Below are 18,545 nucleotides of genomic sequence, written 5' to 3'. Positions count from 1 at the left end.
TTTAATCCTGTTAGAATCCTTACTAGGTACTTCATTTTTTTTTTTTAGAACCTCCAAGATTCATTCAGAAGACTGAAAACTTCACTTGTGTGGTTGGAGAATCAGCTCAGCTTCAAGCTGTTGTTGATGGCACTCAGCCTATAACAGTTGTATGGGTGAAGGACAAAGATGAAGTTGTTCGTGAAAGTGATGAAATCAGCTTTACATTCACAGACAACATTGCAACTCTTAATTTTGCTACAACCAAGCCAGAGAATTCTGGGAAATACACTTGCCAGATCAAAAATGAGGCTGGAGCACAGGAATGCTTTGCAAGCTTATCTGTTCTAGGTTTGTATCCTCCCATTTACATTCCAAACAGTTTTTTTTATTCAGATCTTTACTTTATACCTTTGATGTAATTTATTTGATTACATTTCATACTTGAAGGGGTATTCTTATAATGAAAGAATGCTCTGCAATGTTTAGAAGTGCAACAAAGATAAATCAGACAGAAAAAAATCAGGTAATAGGTGTGTAATACAAAAGGAAACTACTGTAACACCCCCTCAGAAAGTGCTGCCCACAAGTAATACCAGACTCCAAGCTTAAATGTAAACCCATAAACAAGAGCAAATGGAGTCATTAATAGAAATATAAAACAAATAGTTTATTAATATACATTAAAACCAAACACACATATATGGGGAAACAATACATCAAGAAAATGCGGCATCACCGGTCTCCCTGCATCAAGGATGTAAATCATGGGGCATAAAAGAAGACTGTGACAATATAATAGGTAGGTATACATGAGCACCAGTCAAAGCAAAAGCAGTACAAGTAGGTGTGCATGCATCAAGTGCATAAGAAGATAAAGTGCTACATGTTGGTACCCATATCAGATACCCAGATAAAGTGCATGGAGTAATAAATTACAATAGAAACGAAAATAATACCCACACAGGACCGTGGTGGTCACTAAGAGGATGCAGGGGCCAGGATGACACCACTCCAATGCGCGTTTCCGCATGCTGACCTTCGTCCGAAACGCGTGTTGGAGTGGCATCATCCCAGCCCCTGCATCCTCTTAGTGACCAACACAGTCCTGTGTGGGTATTATTTTCTTGTCTGTTGTTATTTATTTCTCCATCCACTTTATCTGGGTATCTGATATGGGTACCAACATGTAGCACTTTATCTTCTTATGCACTTGATGCATGCACACCTACTTGTACTGCTTTTGCTTTGACTGGTGCTCATGTATACCTACCTATAATATTGTCACAGTCTTTTTTTATTCCCCATGATTTACATCCTTGATGCAGGGAGTCCAGCGATGCCGCATTTTCTTGATGTATTGTTTCCCCATATATGTGTGTTTGGTTTTAATGTAAACCAATAAACTATTTGTTTTATATTTCTATTAATGACTCGGTTTGCTCTTGTTTTTGGGTTTACATTAATGTTTAGAAGTGCCATTGAGAAGGAATGTTGTCTGGACATGTATTCTCGGGAACGGTGAATGTCCTAGCAGTCGGACCCCCACCCATCCACTAGTTATCCTCTATCTTATGGATAGGGAATAACTTTTCATTATAAAACTATTCCTTTAAGTGTTTTCTACCTAAAGAATGTTCTGTTTTCTTCTTTCCTAATTCTAATGGTCCTTTGACCTTTTATTTCCAGAACCAGCAATTATAGTTGAAAAACCACAACCAATCAAGGTTACGGCAGGAGATTCTTGCACACTGGAGTGTACTGTCGGAGGAACTCCAGAACTAATAACTACTTGGTTTAAAGATGGAACAGAACTTTCAAGTGATGATAAATACAAAATTTCTTTCTTTGGCAAGGTTGCTAGCCTTAAAATATTGTCCACCGGAAAGAATGATGCTGGTGAATATGTGTTTGAGGTGAAAAACAGTGTTGGCAAGAGCAGCTGTACAGCTTCAGTCAGTATATCAGGTATAGACATCTTGGGTTTTATATATTATACATATTTACCTGAAAATGGACCCAGGTCTCTTCACAGAATTGTCTCACTTGCTTACATTACATGTGTCTTCTGTTTTCACAGACCGCATTATTCCACCATCATTCACTAGGAAGCTGAAAGAAACTCATGGGCTCCTTGGATCCACAACCTCAATGGAGTGTAAAGTATCTGGATCACCTCCCATTCTTGTTTCTTGGTCATTCAATGGTAATGAGATTATCAGCGGTGACAAGTACCAAACAGCTCTCACAGATAACACCTGTTTGTTGAAAGTGAGTGACCTGGCACAATCAGATGCCGGAAGATATGTCTGCCATGCTGCCAATGTTGCTGGAGCCGATGAATGCAGTGCTGTTTTGTCTGTGAAAGGTCAGTTGGCTACAATGCAGAGTGGTTTTTCTACTTATAATATTCAATTGCTAGATTGATACTATTCTTCCTGTTATGGAGATTTTCTTGCATCAATTATATCAATCTCCATAAGAACAATGACATAATTTTTAGTGAACTGAGGATAATTTATTATCGTGTGTACACTAAGCTCTGCTCAGTTCAATAACAACTAAAGAGACAAACCATAGAGTAGGTTTACATAAAATGAATCATATAAGGCAGATAACATTCATAACTAATTAGCAAATTTAGTTCATAGGGTAAAGTAGAGGCTATATTACACAGCCCAATGCCTGCCTGATACATGTGGTGATCTCCTAGACCTGCGCTTTTGTCTACAGAGTTTATTAGACTGGATTCACATATGTCTAGCGTCCTACATAGTTTCCCTCTGGTGTGCACTGGAGGGAAACTGATGCTAGAACTAATCCCATTAATTTGAATGGGAAAGTTCACAATCATCCAGCATCTCACTTTTGACATCATATGGTTGGACAGGCCGAACAGCTCTGTCCGGTGTCCAGAAACAATGGACACCAGATGCAATACAACTGATGCACGGTGTCATCATTCATGACATCATTTGCGTCGAGATCTAGGTTTAGTTCACCTATGCTGGATGCCGGACATATGTTAACTCAGCCTTACTGGACTCAGGTATTGGCCTGGCAGTGACGTACAAATAATCACTGTATTGTTTATGTGGCCTTTACTTCTGCCATTTGTTGGCTCTACATACTCTATTACACAGAGCAATGTGTGGCTGATAAACTATGATTTTTAGAATTGACAAAACACAGCAATCCAGACTGACAAACAAGGGTTTGCTTTTTCATTTGCTGATTTCTAGCCCTATTGCATAGGGTATTTTCATTTGGCCAATAATTAACCCATCTAATAGGGCCTAAAGTATTGATCAGATAATGAATACTAATATCCAGTACTAAGGGTTCTAGTCAAGTCCTCAAGAGCCAAGTATTTTATATAGCAGAAAACACATTCATCTAGTATAACCTAAAATTTATTGATTGGAATCTCTGCTCATTCTAGGCTTAGGAGTCTAGTGAGTGACAGATTGTGCAGACAGAGTGTGCATGCAGAGATCCTGTCAGTCATTTATTAGGATCACCCACTGGACTCCTAAGCCCAAAAGGAGCAGAGGTTTAAAGGAATAAATTACATGTTCCTGCTGAATCTTTTCTCAAGAACATATATATTAAGCTGCACGGCTTATTTTGCTAATTTGCATATTTCCTTATGCCTCAAATGTGCCAAATGTATCATATTGTCACACTATGTATGATGAATTTGGCCTGTTTTTCATATTACTTTTTTGTCTTGAGGATTTCTAGGCAGTCATCCAGTGGAGTCAGAGTCTATAAAAATTTTGCAACTTTTTAAAACATTTTGAACGTTGAAACCTTAATTTGGCTAAACCATGACTCCAACTTCTGTCACAATGCAAAACTGACTTGCAAGGCAAAAATACACTCAAAAGAGGTGCAGATGCATAATAAATATGCCAAACTGAAGATTAACATTAACAAAATATGCAAAATAATGTATAGGCTTAAAGGGTACCTTTCATCAAAAAAACTTTTGATATATTATAGATTAATGTATGCAGAATAACTTTCCAATAGCATGTTATTAAAAAAATATGCTTCTTTCTTTTTAATTTTCCACTTTGAAAAAATGACCACTAGGGGTCTCCCTACCAGTCCTTTTTTTTTTTTTTATAGATTTCAGACTCATGCAGGAGTCCTAAATCTCAGACTGCAGCTGGAACACAGACAAACTCACCTGCTCACTACCAGGGAGCAGTGGTGAGCTTGTCTGTGTCCCGGATGCAGTCTGAGATTTAGGCCTCCTGCATGAGTCTGAAATCTATCAAAAAAAGGACTGGTAGGGAGACCCCTAGTGGTCATTTTTTCAAAGTGGAAAATTAAAAAGAAAGAAGCATATTTTTTAATAACATACTATTGGAAAGTTATTCTGCATACATTAATCTATAATATATCAAAAGGTTTTTGGTGAAAGTTACCCTTTAAGAGCAATGATAAATTCCTTTCATAGTGCCTACATTCTGAACTTCATTTTTAACATTATGGGTTATGGGTTCCCTATATTTTTTTTTCTATAGTTTCTGTATGCTTACTGTATTTTACTTTATTATGTTGTTCTCTTCCTCTATATAACATCACAGCTAAAGACTCTAAGCATTTATTATTTATATGATTCATTAAAATTCTCAAAAATGTCATATTTTAGAGCCACCATCATTCGTTGAGAAGCCAGAACCTGTTGCCGTTCTTCCAGGAGCCACAGTAACCTTTGCAGGTGTCCTTCGTGGAACACCACCATTTAAGGTTTCTTGGTATAAAGGAAGTGATGAAATCTTGCCAGATAGCAATTGCAATATTACCCTTACAGACTCTGTAACAGTACTAGAGCTGTACAATGTCAGCAGCCTACAAAGTGGTAATTATTCCTGCAATGTAAGCAATGATGCTGGAAGGGACTCTTGTTCAACTCAACTCTTTGTTAAAGGTATCAAAGTATTACTATAAAACATTCATACATTAAATCCACTCTTTTGTGTTGTAAAAATGCTTATAATCTTGTATTCATTTAATATTTTATAGAACCTGCTCAATTTGTGAAGAAGCTCTCTAACTATCAGACAAATACAGGCAAACCCATTGTTTTGGAATGCACTTATATTGGAACTCCTCCAATACATGCAACATGGAAGAAGAATGGTGTTGACATATCTCAGTCAGACCGTTGTAGCATAACCACAACAGACACATCTTGCATTCTGGAATATTTAAGATGCACGAATGATGATGAGGGCACATATATTTGCAGAGTGGAAAATGCAATTGGACATGACACTTGTCAAGCATCGGTGTCAGTTTTAGGTATGCATCCTAATTTTACTATTAATGTAATTTTTATATTGTACATCTGAATATGATATAATTGTACTAAATTTGATGCCTTACATCCTAGAACCACCATATTTCCTAACACCACTAGAATCAGTGGAGGTGACCGCTGGCGATGCTACATCGTTGCAATGCCAAATTCAAGGAACACCCGAAATAAAAGTATCTTGGTACAAGGGTGATACTAAACTGCGAACAACAGATACTTGCAAAATACACTTCAAGAACAATGTTGCAACACTTGTGTTCACTCAAACAGACCTTCAGGATTCTGGAGAATACACATGTAAAGCAGAAAATGATGTTGGTGATGCTTCTTCTTCTGCACTCGTCACTGTGAAAGGTAAAGATAATAATTTTATCATTAATGTTGACATATTTTTTATGTAAAATGGTAAGTGATTCAATGTAAAGTACAGCAATTATGTCTTTTGCTTATCTGTGATAGCTTCCCGCAGTATTCTTTGCACTATGCAGTGTTTAGAAACAATAAATCCTTTGTTCAATCTTTACTGCATCATGTCTTTCTGCAGAGCGTATCCTTCCACCTTCCTTTAAAAGAAAAGTGAAGGACATACAGGAAACTGTTGGCTTATCGGTGACATTTGAATGTCAAATAGTTGGGTCAGAACCTATTGAGGTTTCATGGTATAAAGATGGTGTACTAATAAGAGATGACTATAATATTCAAACATCATATATAGATAAAACTGCTACCCTTCAAATCTTGCAAACTGACAGACACCATGCTGGGCAGTACACTTGTACGGCTACCAATTTTGTTGGCACTGTCTCCTCTAATGCCAAACTCAGTCTTACAGGTTTGTGTGTTGTCTATTTTCATATTTAAACAGCCTCATAATATCTTTTTCAATGTTGCTAATTTTATATATTTTCTAACTTACAGAAGGTAGAAATCCACCATTATTTGATGTTAAACCTTCACCAGTGGATGTTCCTGTGGGAGATCCTGCAGAATTTGAGTGTCATGTAACAGGAAGTCAGCCCATCAAAATGACCTGGTCAAAGGAAAACAAAGAAATTAAAACTGGAGGAAACTATAAAGTTACCACAATGGAAAATACCACTAAGCTTACAGTTGTAAAAACTGATAAAGCTGATTCTGGAAAATATACTTGCTCTGCCAGCAATGATATGGGCAAAGATTCCTGCACAGTGCAACTTAATGTACAAGGTAGGTATGGAGATATGAATGTATGAAGTTTTGCAGTGAACTATTTGATAAGAAATACTCACTGTATTTCTTTATGTATTGAAACTTTTTAATATAAAACGAGTTTTAACTCTATGGTAGCCTTTGCATCATTTTTTTTTGTATTTTTGATTTGCTTCCTGAATGCAAAATAAAGCAACTTTCTAAATTGTCTTAATTGAACATTTCCTACCATTAGGTATTCAGAGAAAGATAAATCTGTCAAACAAACTTTTTACTCTTTGATAGAAAATACAGCAAGTGGGGGGGGGGGGGGTTGACATCAGTTCAATGAGTGAACGGGGGTGGAGAAACCTGGGAGGGCAGCTCACACAGGCTTACAAGAGAGAGAAGAGCAGATATGAGGCAGTGTGCAAGGGAGAATCATATAGGCTTTGTACAAGTATAGTGGTTGTAAAAGTAAGTAAAAGTTTTAATAAAGATTTATCGTGACAATTTTTTTTTTGCACCATGATATGTACACAGTAAGAATAAAATATGTTTTTCAAGGGGGTGCACAGCCTTAAATAGATTGCATAGTGCAGTTGTGTTGGAGGGTTCCAAATAGCTTCCCAACTGCTACAGATAACTAAATTGACATCATCTACTTTTTTTTACAGAACGAAAAGTGCCCCCAACATTTACCAAGAAGCTTTCAGAAACTGTTGAAGAGACAGAAGGCAATGCATTCAAGCTAGAAGGTCGTGTTGCTGGATCACAACCATTGATTGTGTCATGGCTGAAGAATAACCAAGAAGTTCAGCAGTCAGCAAATCATGACATCTCATTTAAGAACAATGTGGTTCTTCTGAATGTGAAGAAATCCAGTCTGGCAGATGCTGGCTTATACACATGCAAGGTATCAAATGATGCAGGAAGTGCCATTTGTACCTCTTCAGTACTTATCAAAGGTAAAGTTGTGATATCTTTATACATTATATAAGAAAAAATGCAAGTAGTTTAGATGGACTAACTTATTTTAAACTTTACATTCAGAACCCAAAAAGCCTCCAGTATTTGATGTGCCTCTGTCACCTGTAACTGTCACCGAAGGAGAAGGCTTACAGCTCAGCTGTCATGTTGAGGGATCACAGCCAATCAGAATTCAATGGCTCAAGTCTGGACGTGAAATCAAGTCTTCTAATACCTGCAGCGTCACGTTTGTTCGAGGCACTGCAGCACTTGAACTTAAGTCTGCTGCTAAAACAGATGCAGGCGACTACGTCTGTAAAGCAACTAATTCTGCAGGAAGTGAATCATGTAAATCTAAGGTTACTGTAACAGGTACTAAAACTAATTTCAGAATAAAAATTTGTTATATTGTTATTTAGAATTAATAAATACCCAAATAACATTTTTATTATTGTTTTTTTTTTTCAAGAAAAAGCACCAGCTGCCGCTCCAGTAAAGAAAGCACCAATTGAAGGAAAGCTCTTCTTTGTTTCTGAGCCAGCCAGTGCAAAGGTTGCAGAAAGTAAGTGTATTTTTATGTATTTTACTTTTAGCTTTCTGTTAAAATGTGACAAGTGCTTAATAGTTAATACATTTTTATTTTTGCAGAGGGTACAGCTACCTTTATTGCTAAAGTTGGAGGTGATCCAATTCCTAACGTGAAATGGATGAAGGGCAAATGGAGACAGATCAACCACGGTGGTCGCATTGTTGTCCAGCAGAAGGGTGATGAAGCTAAACTGGAAATTAAAGAAGTCACCAAAACTGATTCTGGACAGTACAGATGTGTGGCCTTCAATAAGCATGGTGAAATCGAGTGCAGCACTAACCTCTCAGTTGAGGAGAGGAAACAAGAGGCACTGGAGGGTGACCTCAGAGCTAAACTGAAAAAGTAGGTATAGGTTTATTAGACAAGGCACATCGAATTATATGTATATCTGTACATCTACCAATCTTTTCATTTATTAAATGTCTTTGTTTTAGAACTCCAACTAAGAAGAGGGAGGAAGAAGAAGAGAAAGCTATCGATATCATGGAACTCCTTAAAAATGTGGATCCAAAGGAGTATGAAAAATATGCCCGCATGTATGGCATAACAGATTTCCGTGGCCTACTTCAAGCCTTTGAGCTACTCAAAGCAAGCAGAGAGGAGGAAAGCCACAGAATGGTATGTAAATTGCCTCCCCTATGCAGATATTCTTTACATGGCTATGGATTTTTTATATGCATAACCTTAACATTAATCTGTGTTGAACCTCATCTTTATGTGCCTAGCTTCTGTATTTGGCGTACAAATCCCTTGGTTCTGGTGCTCACTTATTCAACTGATTTACCCAATCACTGCAGCCTGCTTTGTAACCTCCACCTCTTTGTTTTCAGAAACATGACTCTGATAGACAGGACAGAGGAATGAGGGATGCTAGTCCCGCCCTCACTCCCTGGACTTTGTCTCAGCCTGTGCTTAAGCTGGTACAAAGATAAAGCTACACTTAATACATTTTACACTTGCTAGCATATGTAAAGTTTAGTTAAAATATCCACCATCTCAGAGCTGGTGGAGATTTCAGGAAGGGCTCACGGGCAACCTCCGATACAGGGATTTATGTAAAGGCATGTGCCTCTACATAAGTCCTACTAACCTTTGCACTGGTGAGCAATTAATCCCCCCCCCCCCCCAAAGTGTTGCTTTAAAATGCAATGAAATGTTGTTTTTATTGTCATATTATTAGAATCTATGATGTTTTTATTGAGATATATATATAAATATATGTGTATTTTTTGCTATTTGACTAGGAGGTTGAATTTGAAGAACGATCTCGTACTGACGAGCAAGAATTTGATGAACTTGTTGCTTTCATCCAGCAAAGAATGACTCAAGCTGAAGTAAGTGTAATGTCCTTATTCCCAGTAAAGCAGCATGTGTTCTAAGGCTGGGTTTACATATGTCCGGCATAGGTGAACTCAGCCTAAATCTCAGCGCAACTGATGCCATAACTGATGACAACTTGTCATCAGTTGTATGGCATCCGGCATCCATTGTTTCTGGGCAACGGACAGGGGAACACAGAAAGCCTTCCGGCGTGTCCAACCATCCGGCATCAAAATTGCGATGCTGGATTGTTGTGAACTGTCCCATTCAAATGAATGGGATTAGTTCAAGCATCATTTTCCCTCTGGTGCACACCGGAGGGAAACTGTGCTGGACGCCTCATATATGTGAACTCAGCCTAATAGGAGAGACAGAAGACAACGGTGTTTGGCTGTGGTTTATCTACCCAGAGAACAAAAGGATCAGCCATGTTGAAATCTAACTACTTGATCCTTCTGTCCCTTGACATAGGAGAGTTGGGAGGCCACTCATACACATTAAATGGTCACCAATTCTACTAAATTAGGTTGGTTCGGCTGACATTATCCTAATGTGTATAGGCAGCTTTAGTCATAGTAACTAATAAATACATTTATTGGAATTAGATGATTTCTTATTTTTTATATTTTTTCTTTTTATAGCCTATCAATTTAATTAAGGATGTTGAAGATCAGACTGTGGAGGCAAAGAAGGAAGCAGTCTTTGAATGTGAAATCAAGATCAATTATCCAGAAATCAAGCTCTCCTGGTACAAAGGAACTGTCAAATTAGAGTCCAATGAAAAATATGACATCAGCATTCAAGAAGACCGCCATATTCTGAAAATCAGGAATTGTCTGCCAGAAGACCAGGGAAATTACCGTGTAGTGTGTGGACCACACCTCGCTAGTGGCAAATTAACTGTCATTGGTAAATATATAACATAACTTATATATGTTACCCAGAAAGCCAATGCTCTTGGGCCTTAGTGTGCAACATCTGTAACAGTGTACCCCACCTATCTTATGTTGCAGGCCACATCTGCAGTATTTATTACAATGCCCCCTTTTTTTTATTTTCTTTATCTATTTATAGTTGAATACAAATATAATAATCAATTCACATCATCCACATGTTATCCTGATTTCTCCAAACTAAGCTGCTGGAAAAAAAATATAAACATACAGTCAAGCTGTAACTTAATAATTCTATAATATTTTGAGTTTGATCCAAGCAGATACTCTTGGGATTATCAGTGATAACCAATTCCTAATCATTGACAGTCATGATCTTTAAAATGCAACTTTCAAGATCATTTTATGCAGATTGTCTTCAAATAAAAATTTTAAAATGTATTTACAGAACCTAAGGTTGTAAAACATCTTGACCAAAAGTCCATCAAAGAGGGATATAGTAGCACATTGGTTTGTGAGTTCTCTATTCCTAATGTAAAGTCCAAGTGGTACAAAAACGGTAAAGTAATTGAACCTCGCGGAAGATATAGAACAGAGGTTGATGAAAAGATACACAAACTTACCATTCAAGATGTAAGAACTGAAGACCAAGGGCGATACACTTGCAAATATGAAAATCTGGAAACCACTGCAGATCTCATCATTGAAGGTATGTATTTGCACCTGGTCAGATGCAATGTTTACGGTAATTCCTTCTCTGGAACATTTTGTATTTATTTATCCTATTCTGTGTTCTTATTTTGCAGCTGAAGCAATCCAGTTCACAAAAACTATTCAAAACATTGTTGTGAGTGAGCACGAATCAGCAACATTTGAATGCGAGGTATCCTTTGATGATGCTGTTGTCACATGGTACAAAGGAACATTGGAATTACAAGAGAGTGGCAAATACAGTTTTAGAAGTGAAGGGCGCTGGCATTACATGACTATCCATAATGTTACAGCAGAAGACGAAGGTAGGATGCAACATGGAGGGATAAACTCACATACACTAACCATATAATGATTGTCATTTTTTCCTTGATCACTAAATAAGTTCAATGGGGGGGGGCCTGGAGGTTTTTCTAGAAAGTAATAACATTACAGGTTATGGATATTAGATTTATGGGAATAAAATGTTGACCCAGGGATCTATTCTGATCGCCATATTGAGGTTGGGAAGGAATTTTTTCTCTTGCATGGGACAATTGACATCAGCCTTATGGCAGTTTTTTGCCCTCCTCTGGATCAACACAGTAGGGTTTTAAGTTGAACTCAATAGACTCTTGTCTTTTTTTCAACCTTACAAACTATGTTACTATGTTAATTTTATCTATGTGCTAAAGTTTGAAGAACCCTCAAAATCCAGCTCCCTAATGAATGAATATCTATCTCTGGAATAATGTAAATGAGTGTAATACAATTCCAACCTATCTTGGATCAAATGCTAGAGGAATAAAATGAAAAGTTTTCACAGCCACCAATGCAATAAGTTGATAATTGCAGAATTGCTCCTAACCACAAGATTTGTGTATTGTACATTATAAATACAACAATTTTTATATCAAATGTTTATAATTTTCCAATCTACAGGAGTGTATTCAGTCATTGCCAGTCTTGAGCCAAGAGGTGAAGCCACAAGCACAGCTGAACTGTATCTGACAACCAAAGGTTTGTACTATTTTATACCAAAGCTATGACCAACAATCATAGAGATTCCTTTATGTCTTAGCAACTACCTGTTTTGACTGCCAGCTGCAAAAATTGGCCATAACCACCCATGCTTGTAATTATTCAAATAAGTATTAAGTAGCTTTGAAATTTTTTATTGTCTTCATAGAAATAGTTTTAGTTATATCATATGTATTCTAATTAAAGAGCTTAGCGGTTAGCGTGCTTCATATATGGCACATGTCGTCAAGGGGTTAATGAAGTTCTATGCTTTGGACACTATCTACTAATTAGAAAGATCCCTTGGCGATAAGCTGATCACAAAGTGATCGACTGAAATCTATGGTAAAACTTTGCATTTTTTCTTCTTTTTTTTAAATTAAACTGGACCACCCTATTAATGAAAGTGTGTTATTTTATTTTTTCAGAAATGAAATTGGAAATTAGACCACCAGGTAAGACATACGAGATGGCTCAATTATCATGCAGGTGGGGCTGCATGAACAATGGATGGATTGTTTGTGTGGCCCTTCACGTTTATTATTGTTGGCCACATATCCACCATTTATACAGGGAGTTCGATCAACAATTATTTTTTTGGCCTGCATAAAAAAGCTGACATATGAGTATTTTCTCATTTGTTTGGTGTTTGCTGGCCCTTTTACTTAAGTTATTCATCAGGAACAAACATTCCAACTGATGTTCATTTGCCCAATAATCAGCCCATATAAAAGCCCCTCTACATATACACAATTTTTTTTTGTCCAGTCTTCAAAAGAATAACAATTATTTATTATTTACAGATGTTCCAGATACAAGAGTACCATACATACCTTCTCCTTTAGAAGAGGAGGCTATCATTGAAGGTATGTGAGAAATCAAAAGAAAATGTATTTAACATTGGTCATCATCAGGAATCCAAAATTAAGGCATTTTGCTATATACTTCTCCCTTCACATATCATATTTTAGGTTTAGTTTCAGAGTTTATTTAACAACAAGCGTAAAGTTTTCCAGCATGTATAATTAAGTGGTATCTATTTATTTATTCTAAGAAATCATACTTCCTCCTCCTCTACCGGAAGTGAAGAAACAAAAGAGAGGTACATAAAGAGTACTAAAAGTGTAATAAAAGCATCATTGATGCCCTCATTTAAACTATGAGATCTCACCTACTTAACACAAAATCATTATACTAAAGTAATGTGTTACCACCTATGCTATACCATGGCTAAACAAAGCATTTTTTTCTCATGCGTTTGAGAGTTCTAAATTGTTACTATTTGTTAAAGGGGTATTCCCTGAATGTTATAACCTATCGCTGGGATAGAACATAACATTGTGATTGGGGAGAGTTTAACCTCTAAGACACCTTTTCATCCTCATAATGAAGTGGCAGATATCTCTTTTGGGGATCATGGGGGGTGCCAATGGTTAGACCTCCACCGATCAGGAATTAATGGCATATGCTTGCAATATGCTATTACTTCTTATGGTGATAAAACTCCTTTAATCTGTGTTAACCATGCACTTATCTATGCTAAATAGAAGTCATTATAAAATTAGTCAAATTTACACTATGAGTAAAACATATATATATATCTCACTTAGTACCAAAACCAGGTGTAAAGGTTACCAGAGATGTTCCAGATATCGGAGAGGAAGTCCCACCTACTAAAAGTAAGTGATCTCATATCAGGATTTTAATATACATGCCAATTGCTCATGTATACATTATAACATGTTTATTGTAGAGTTTATAATTGTTGAGTATCAGTCTCATATATAGTGTTGAGTAGTGTTGCTCGCGAATATTCGCAATTCAAATTTTATTCGCGAATATCGCATATTCGCGAATTCGCGAATATAGCGCTATATATTCGTAATTACGAATATTCGTTTTTTTTTTATTATTTTTTTTTTTCACAGTAAACATCACAGTGATCATCCCTCTCTGCTTCCAGCTTATGTGGTGTAAGAAGGCTCTAATACTACTGTGTGAGACTGGTGCGCGAATTTTCGCATATGCGAAAATATGTGTATGATACTTTTCGCATATGCGAATTTTAGTTTATGTTTATTTTTGTATATGTAAATTTTCGCACATGCTAATTTTCGCACATGCGAAAATTCGCATATGCGAAGATAAAACGAGAACATTACGAATATGCGAATATTCGCGAATATGACGAATATTCGTCCATATATTCGCGAATTTTCGCGAATTCGAATATGGCCTATGCCGCTCAACACTAGTGTTGAGCGGCATAGGCCATATTCGAATTCGCGAATATTCGCGAATATATGGACGAATATTCGTCATATTCGCGAATATTCGCATATTCGTAATATTCTCATTTTATCTTCGCATATGCGAATATATGCGCGTGCGAAAATTTACATATGCGAAAATTAACATATACAAAAATTAGCATAAGCGAAAATTCGCACACCAGTCTCACACAGTAGTATTAGAGCCTTCTTACACCACATAAGCTGGAAGCAGAGAGGGATAATCACTGTGATGTGTACTTTGAAAATAAAAAAATAAAAAAAAACTAATATTCGTAAATACGAATATATAGCGCTATATTCGCGAATATGCGATATTCGCGAATAAAATTCGAATTGCGAATATTCGCGAGCAACACTACTCATATATGTGTTTCAGATACCTGGGAGGTTTCAACACAAAAACACATGTTCAAATACACTATGTTCAAGTTAAAATACTTTCTCGAAGATTTATTTCTTGGCTGTTTCAGTCTGTGATGGTTTATTTTGTAATGTCTAATTTCTGTTATATATGGGAAATATACCTCTTTGTTACGCATGCTGTCTGTTTTGTCCAGTGCTATAGTAATAGCACATCATCTTCTACAATAGACATTTGCTTTAAAGGACAACAGAACAAAATAATGTACATTTCCAAAGTATCCTTACTGGTGTTATTGTATCAAAGTTTCTGTAGTTGGCAAGAAACAAAAAGTCCCAGCTAAACCTGCTCCTCCTGCACCAGCTCCTCCTGCTAAAGGTAAATGTAAAGGTCCAGTGAAACCTCCTATTGTAGATATTTACGGATATAATAAACCTTGCTTGGGCTTGATTATACTAAGAAGACTTCCAAAGACATAACATCAAATTTGGCTGTGAAACTAAATATCTAGAAAATTATGCAGGCTCTGCTATTACTAGATGTGCATCATCTTACCTTTCATATCCTGTTATGTGTTTTTTTTTTTTTTTTTTTTTTTTACTAGTGTCATTATTCTAAAATTCTGTATTGATTTTGTGTGTGTCTTATTGTTTTGGTGTAGAACACTCTTAAACTGCCTTGAATTTTGTCACACGACTTACCAGGCATTAAAAATGTATGTCTAACCCTTGTCTTGTGGTGACTATAATAATATATTTTCACATCTCAAGGATGTGCTGCATTATGTTTAAGCTACATGATTTTTGTGCTACAATATTCTTGTGTTGTATGTTTATGTGAAAATTCTTCATATGTTATTAAGGATAATCTTGGGCTGGGGAAAGCTTTTTCCTATTTTATAGTTTTGTACTTTTTTCATCTGTCTTTCTGTTTGTCAATCAGTCAATGAGTCTTCCTAATATCTCTCTTTTTAGAGGTTTGTGTTTTGTGACCGTTTCTATCTATTTCATATCTATCTATCTTTTTATTTCTTGCTACTTCTTTCTTTCTTTTGTCTTGTTTATCTATGTATCTTACTATTATCTGTAAATCTAATGTCTTTTAGGCTATATTTCCTTTTTTGAGCCATAAATGGCAGGAGAAATGGACCAAAATAAAAACAAAGGTTTTTAGCTGTTTATTGCTCAAAAAATGGCAGATTTTATTGTGTTTGAACATGGCCTTAAGCTGTATTTGATTCAATTATATATCTATCTATCATCTTTCTCATATTCATCATTTTATGTTGTCTTTCTCATATCTATATTCTACCTATATCACCACTTTTTGTTGTTTATCTACTCATGTCTTTTGCGTTGTCCATCCAGCCACCTTTTCATAACCATATTGGAGAACATTTATGTGTAGAGGAAGAGTGGTGAAGTAGAGGAAGAGTGGTGTAGAGGAAGAGTGGTGAAGTTGCCCATAGCAGCCAATCAGATCACTTCTTTCATTTTTCAGAGGCTTCTTTAAAAATGAAAGAAGCAATCTGATTGGTTGCTATGGACAGCTGCACCACTCTTCCTCTACACAAGTTTTGATAAATCTCCCCCATTATTTTTTGTTTTTTTGTCCAAAATGTTGAACAATCTTTTCGTAGCGAACTTGTACCCCCTCTCTCTGTCAGTAGTGTCTTCAGCTCTTATAAAATATATTGGCTCATGAACTTATAATTCATTCTTATCACACAAGATTCTTATTTTTTCTAATCACTCTTATGCTCTGCATCTTAGCTTAGTTTTTGCTATGACATGGATTTCTTATAACACAAATGCATATTTTTAAAGTCCCGGCAAAACCAAGAAAAACAGAAGAAGTTAAAGTTGTTGCTGTATCCAAAAAGAAGGAAGAGTTCTATGAGTTTTATGAGGAACCAAAACCAGCGTATGAAGTTGAAGAACCCTATGAAGAGGAGGAAGCTTATGAAGAACATGAAAAGAGAGAAGAGATCTATGAAAGACATGTTTATGAAGAAGAGAAAGAGTATTATGAAGAACAGGTCTATGAGAGAAAGCAAGAATATTATCAGGAAGAAAGGGAACAATATTATGAAGAAGGTATATTGTATTTAATATATGGTAAACGTATCATATATTTCTTGGTATATGTTTACTTATGTTTATTTTGGTTTTAGATTTTTTATCTTAATGTACTGATAATGCTCTTTATTGTAAATTTTATATCCTACTTGAACAACCCCAATAGGACAATGAAATTGTGTCTATGTCTTGTATTTACTTATTATTGTAATGAAACATATCAGTATAAGCACCCTCTAGATTAATCTAACTATTTGACTTGCTTTTCTTTAGCCATTGAAGAAGAGATCCCTGAAAGAAGGATCCCAGGAGCCCCTGCAGGTACGTGAACACATGTTCATTTATAATAGCCTTGATAATAATATATTGTAGGAAATTTAACCTGTAGCTGGAGGAGCAAAGTATAGTTATTGCTTTAGAGGGACATAAGGAACAAAATATTTTTTTTTGCAGTGGTGCGGAAACCTGTTGATGAACAGTTTGAAAGAAGAGTTATCACCAGAGAAGAGGAAGCAGGCACCTGGAAACCAGGTTTCTCATTTGCTTTTTAACTTTACAGAGCAAGATTATGGATGGATCACACAGAAGCTTTTATTTATTTACTATATCATTCAAATGAATACATTTTTTATATACAGGGTTGGCCATTTATATGGATACATCTTAATAAAATGGGAATGGTTGGTGATATTAACTTCCTGTTTGTGGCACATTAGTATATGTGAGGGGGGAAACTTTTCAAGATGGGTAGTGATCATGGCGGCCATTTTGAAGTCGGACATTTTGAATACAACTTTTTTTTTTTCAATAGGAAGAGGGTCATGTGACACATCAAACTTATTGTGAATTTCACCAGAAATACAATAATGTGCTTGGTTTTAACGTAACTTTATTCTTTCATGAGTTATTTACAAGTTTCTGACCACTTAGAAAATGTGTTCAATATGCTGCCCATTGTGTTGGATTGTCAATGCAACCCTCTTCTCCCACTCTTCACACACTCATAGCAACACCACAGAAGAAATGCTAGCACAGGCTTCCAGTATCCGTAGTTTCAGGTGCTGCACATCTCGTATCTTCACAGCATAGACAATTGCCTTCAGATGACCCCAAAGATAAAAGTCTAAGGTGGTCAGATCGGGAGACCTTGGGGGTCATTCAACTGGCCCACGACGACCAATCCACTTTCCAGGAAACTGTTCATCTAGGAATACTCATACATTGGATAGATCCCTCCGAGACTGTTGGAACACAAAAATTGATGGTATGGTGTGGTATATGGGGTACAAAGATAGTGGGGCCATTCTTCATCAATGGAAACCTCAAAGCCACTGGATATGCGAAATTGCTATATGATGATGTGTTTCCCTCTTTATGCACTGAAGCTGGCATGTTCCCTGAGTTTTTTCAGCAAGATTGGGCACCACCACATTATGGGTGTCAGGTACAAGGTTATTCCTAGAAGAATAGTTTCCTGGAAAGTGGATTGGTCGTCCTGGGCCAGTTGAATGGCCCCCAAGGTCTCCCGATCTGACCCCCTTAGACTTTTATCTTTGGGGTCATCTGAAGGCAATTGTCTATGCTGTGAAGATACGAGATGTGCAGTACCTGAAACTACGGATACTGGAAGCCTGTGCTAGCATTTCTCCTGCGGTGTTGCTATCAGTGTGTCAAGAGTGGGAGAAGAGGGTTGCATTGACAATTCAACACAATGGGCAGCACATTGAACACATTTTATAAGTGGTCAGAAACTTGTAAAAAACTCATGAAAGAATAAAATTACGTTAAAACAAAGCACATCATTGTTTTTCTTGTGAAATTCCCAATAGGTTTGATGTGTCACATGACCGTCT

The 18,545-nt window shown here is 36.5% G+C and overlaps 1 protein-coding gene across 1 annotated transcript in view; it reads left to right on the top strand.

Moving 5' to 3' along the window:
* Positions 1-18,545, top strand: part of TTN (titin) — a 287,825-nt gene that overhangs the window by 127,063 nt on the left and 142,217 nt on the right. Inside the window, exons 86-109 of the mRNA XM_056536637.1 lie at positions 49-330; positions 1,669-1,947; positions 2,060-2,347; positions 4,643-4,921; positions 5,017-5,295; positions 5,387-5,665; positions 5,856-6,143; positions 6,230-6,517; positions 7,156-7,446; positions 7,532-7,819; positions 7,917-8,009; positions 8,096-8,378; positions 8,471-8,654; positions 9,281-9,370; positions 9,998-10,265; positions 10,698-10,958; positions 11,056-11,265; positions 11,882-11,959; positions 12,388-12,414; positions 12,763-12,825; positions 14,921-14,992; positions 16,441-16,710; positions 16,966-17,013; positions 17,146-17,223. Coding sequence (XP_056392612.1) covers positions 49-330; positions 1,669-1,947; positions 2,060-2,347; positions 4,643-4,921; positions 5,017-5,295; positions 5,387-5,665; positions 5,856-6,143; positions 6,230-6,517; positions 7,156-7,446; positions 7,532-7,819; positions 7,917-8,009; positions 8,096-8,378; positions 8,471-8,654; positions 9,281-9,370; positions 9,998-10,265; positions 10,698-10,958; positions 11,056-11,265; positions 11,882-11,959; positions 12,388-12,414; positions 12,763-12,825; positions 14,921-14,992; positions 16,441-16,710; positions 16,966-17,013; positions 17,146-17,223 — 4,866 coding nt within the window. The remainder of the gene's footprint in view (positions 1-48; positions 331-1,668; positions 1,948-2,059; positions 2,348-4,642; positions 4,922-5,016; positions 5,296-5,386; positions 5,666-5,855; positions 6,144-6,229; positions 6,518-7,155; positions 7,447-7,531; positions 7,820-7,916; positions 8,010-8,095; positions 8,379-8,470; positions 8,655-9,280; positions 9,371-9,997; positions 10,266-10,697; positions 10,959-11,055; positions 11,266-11,881; positions 11,960-12,387; positions 12,415-12,762; positions 12,826-14,920; positions 14,993-16,440; positions 16,711-16,965; positions 17,014-17,145; positions 17,224-18,545) is intronic.

This window comes from Hyla sarda, chromosome 8, assembly GCF_029499605.1.
Source record: "Hyla sarda isolate aHylSar1 chromosome 8, aHylSar1.hap1, whole genome shotgun sequence".
In the NCBI taxonomy this organism is placed as follows: domain Eukaryota; kingdom Metazoa; phylum Chordata; class Amphibia; order Anura; family Hylidae; genus Hyla; species Hyla sarda.
The sequence above is the reverse complement of the archived record's forward strand: the minus strand, read 5'-3'. Positions and strand labels throughout refer to the sequence as shown.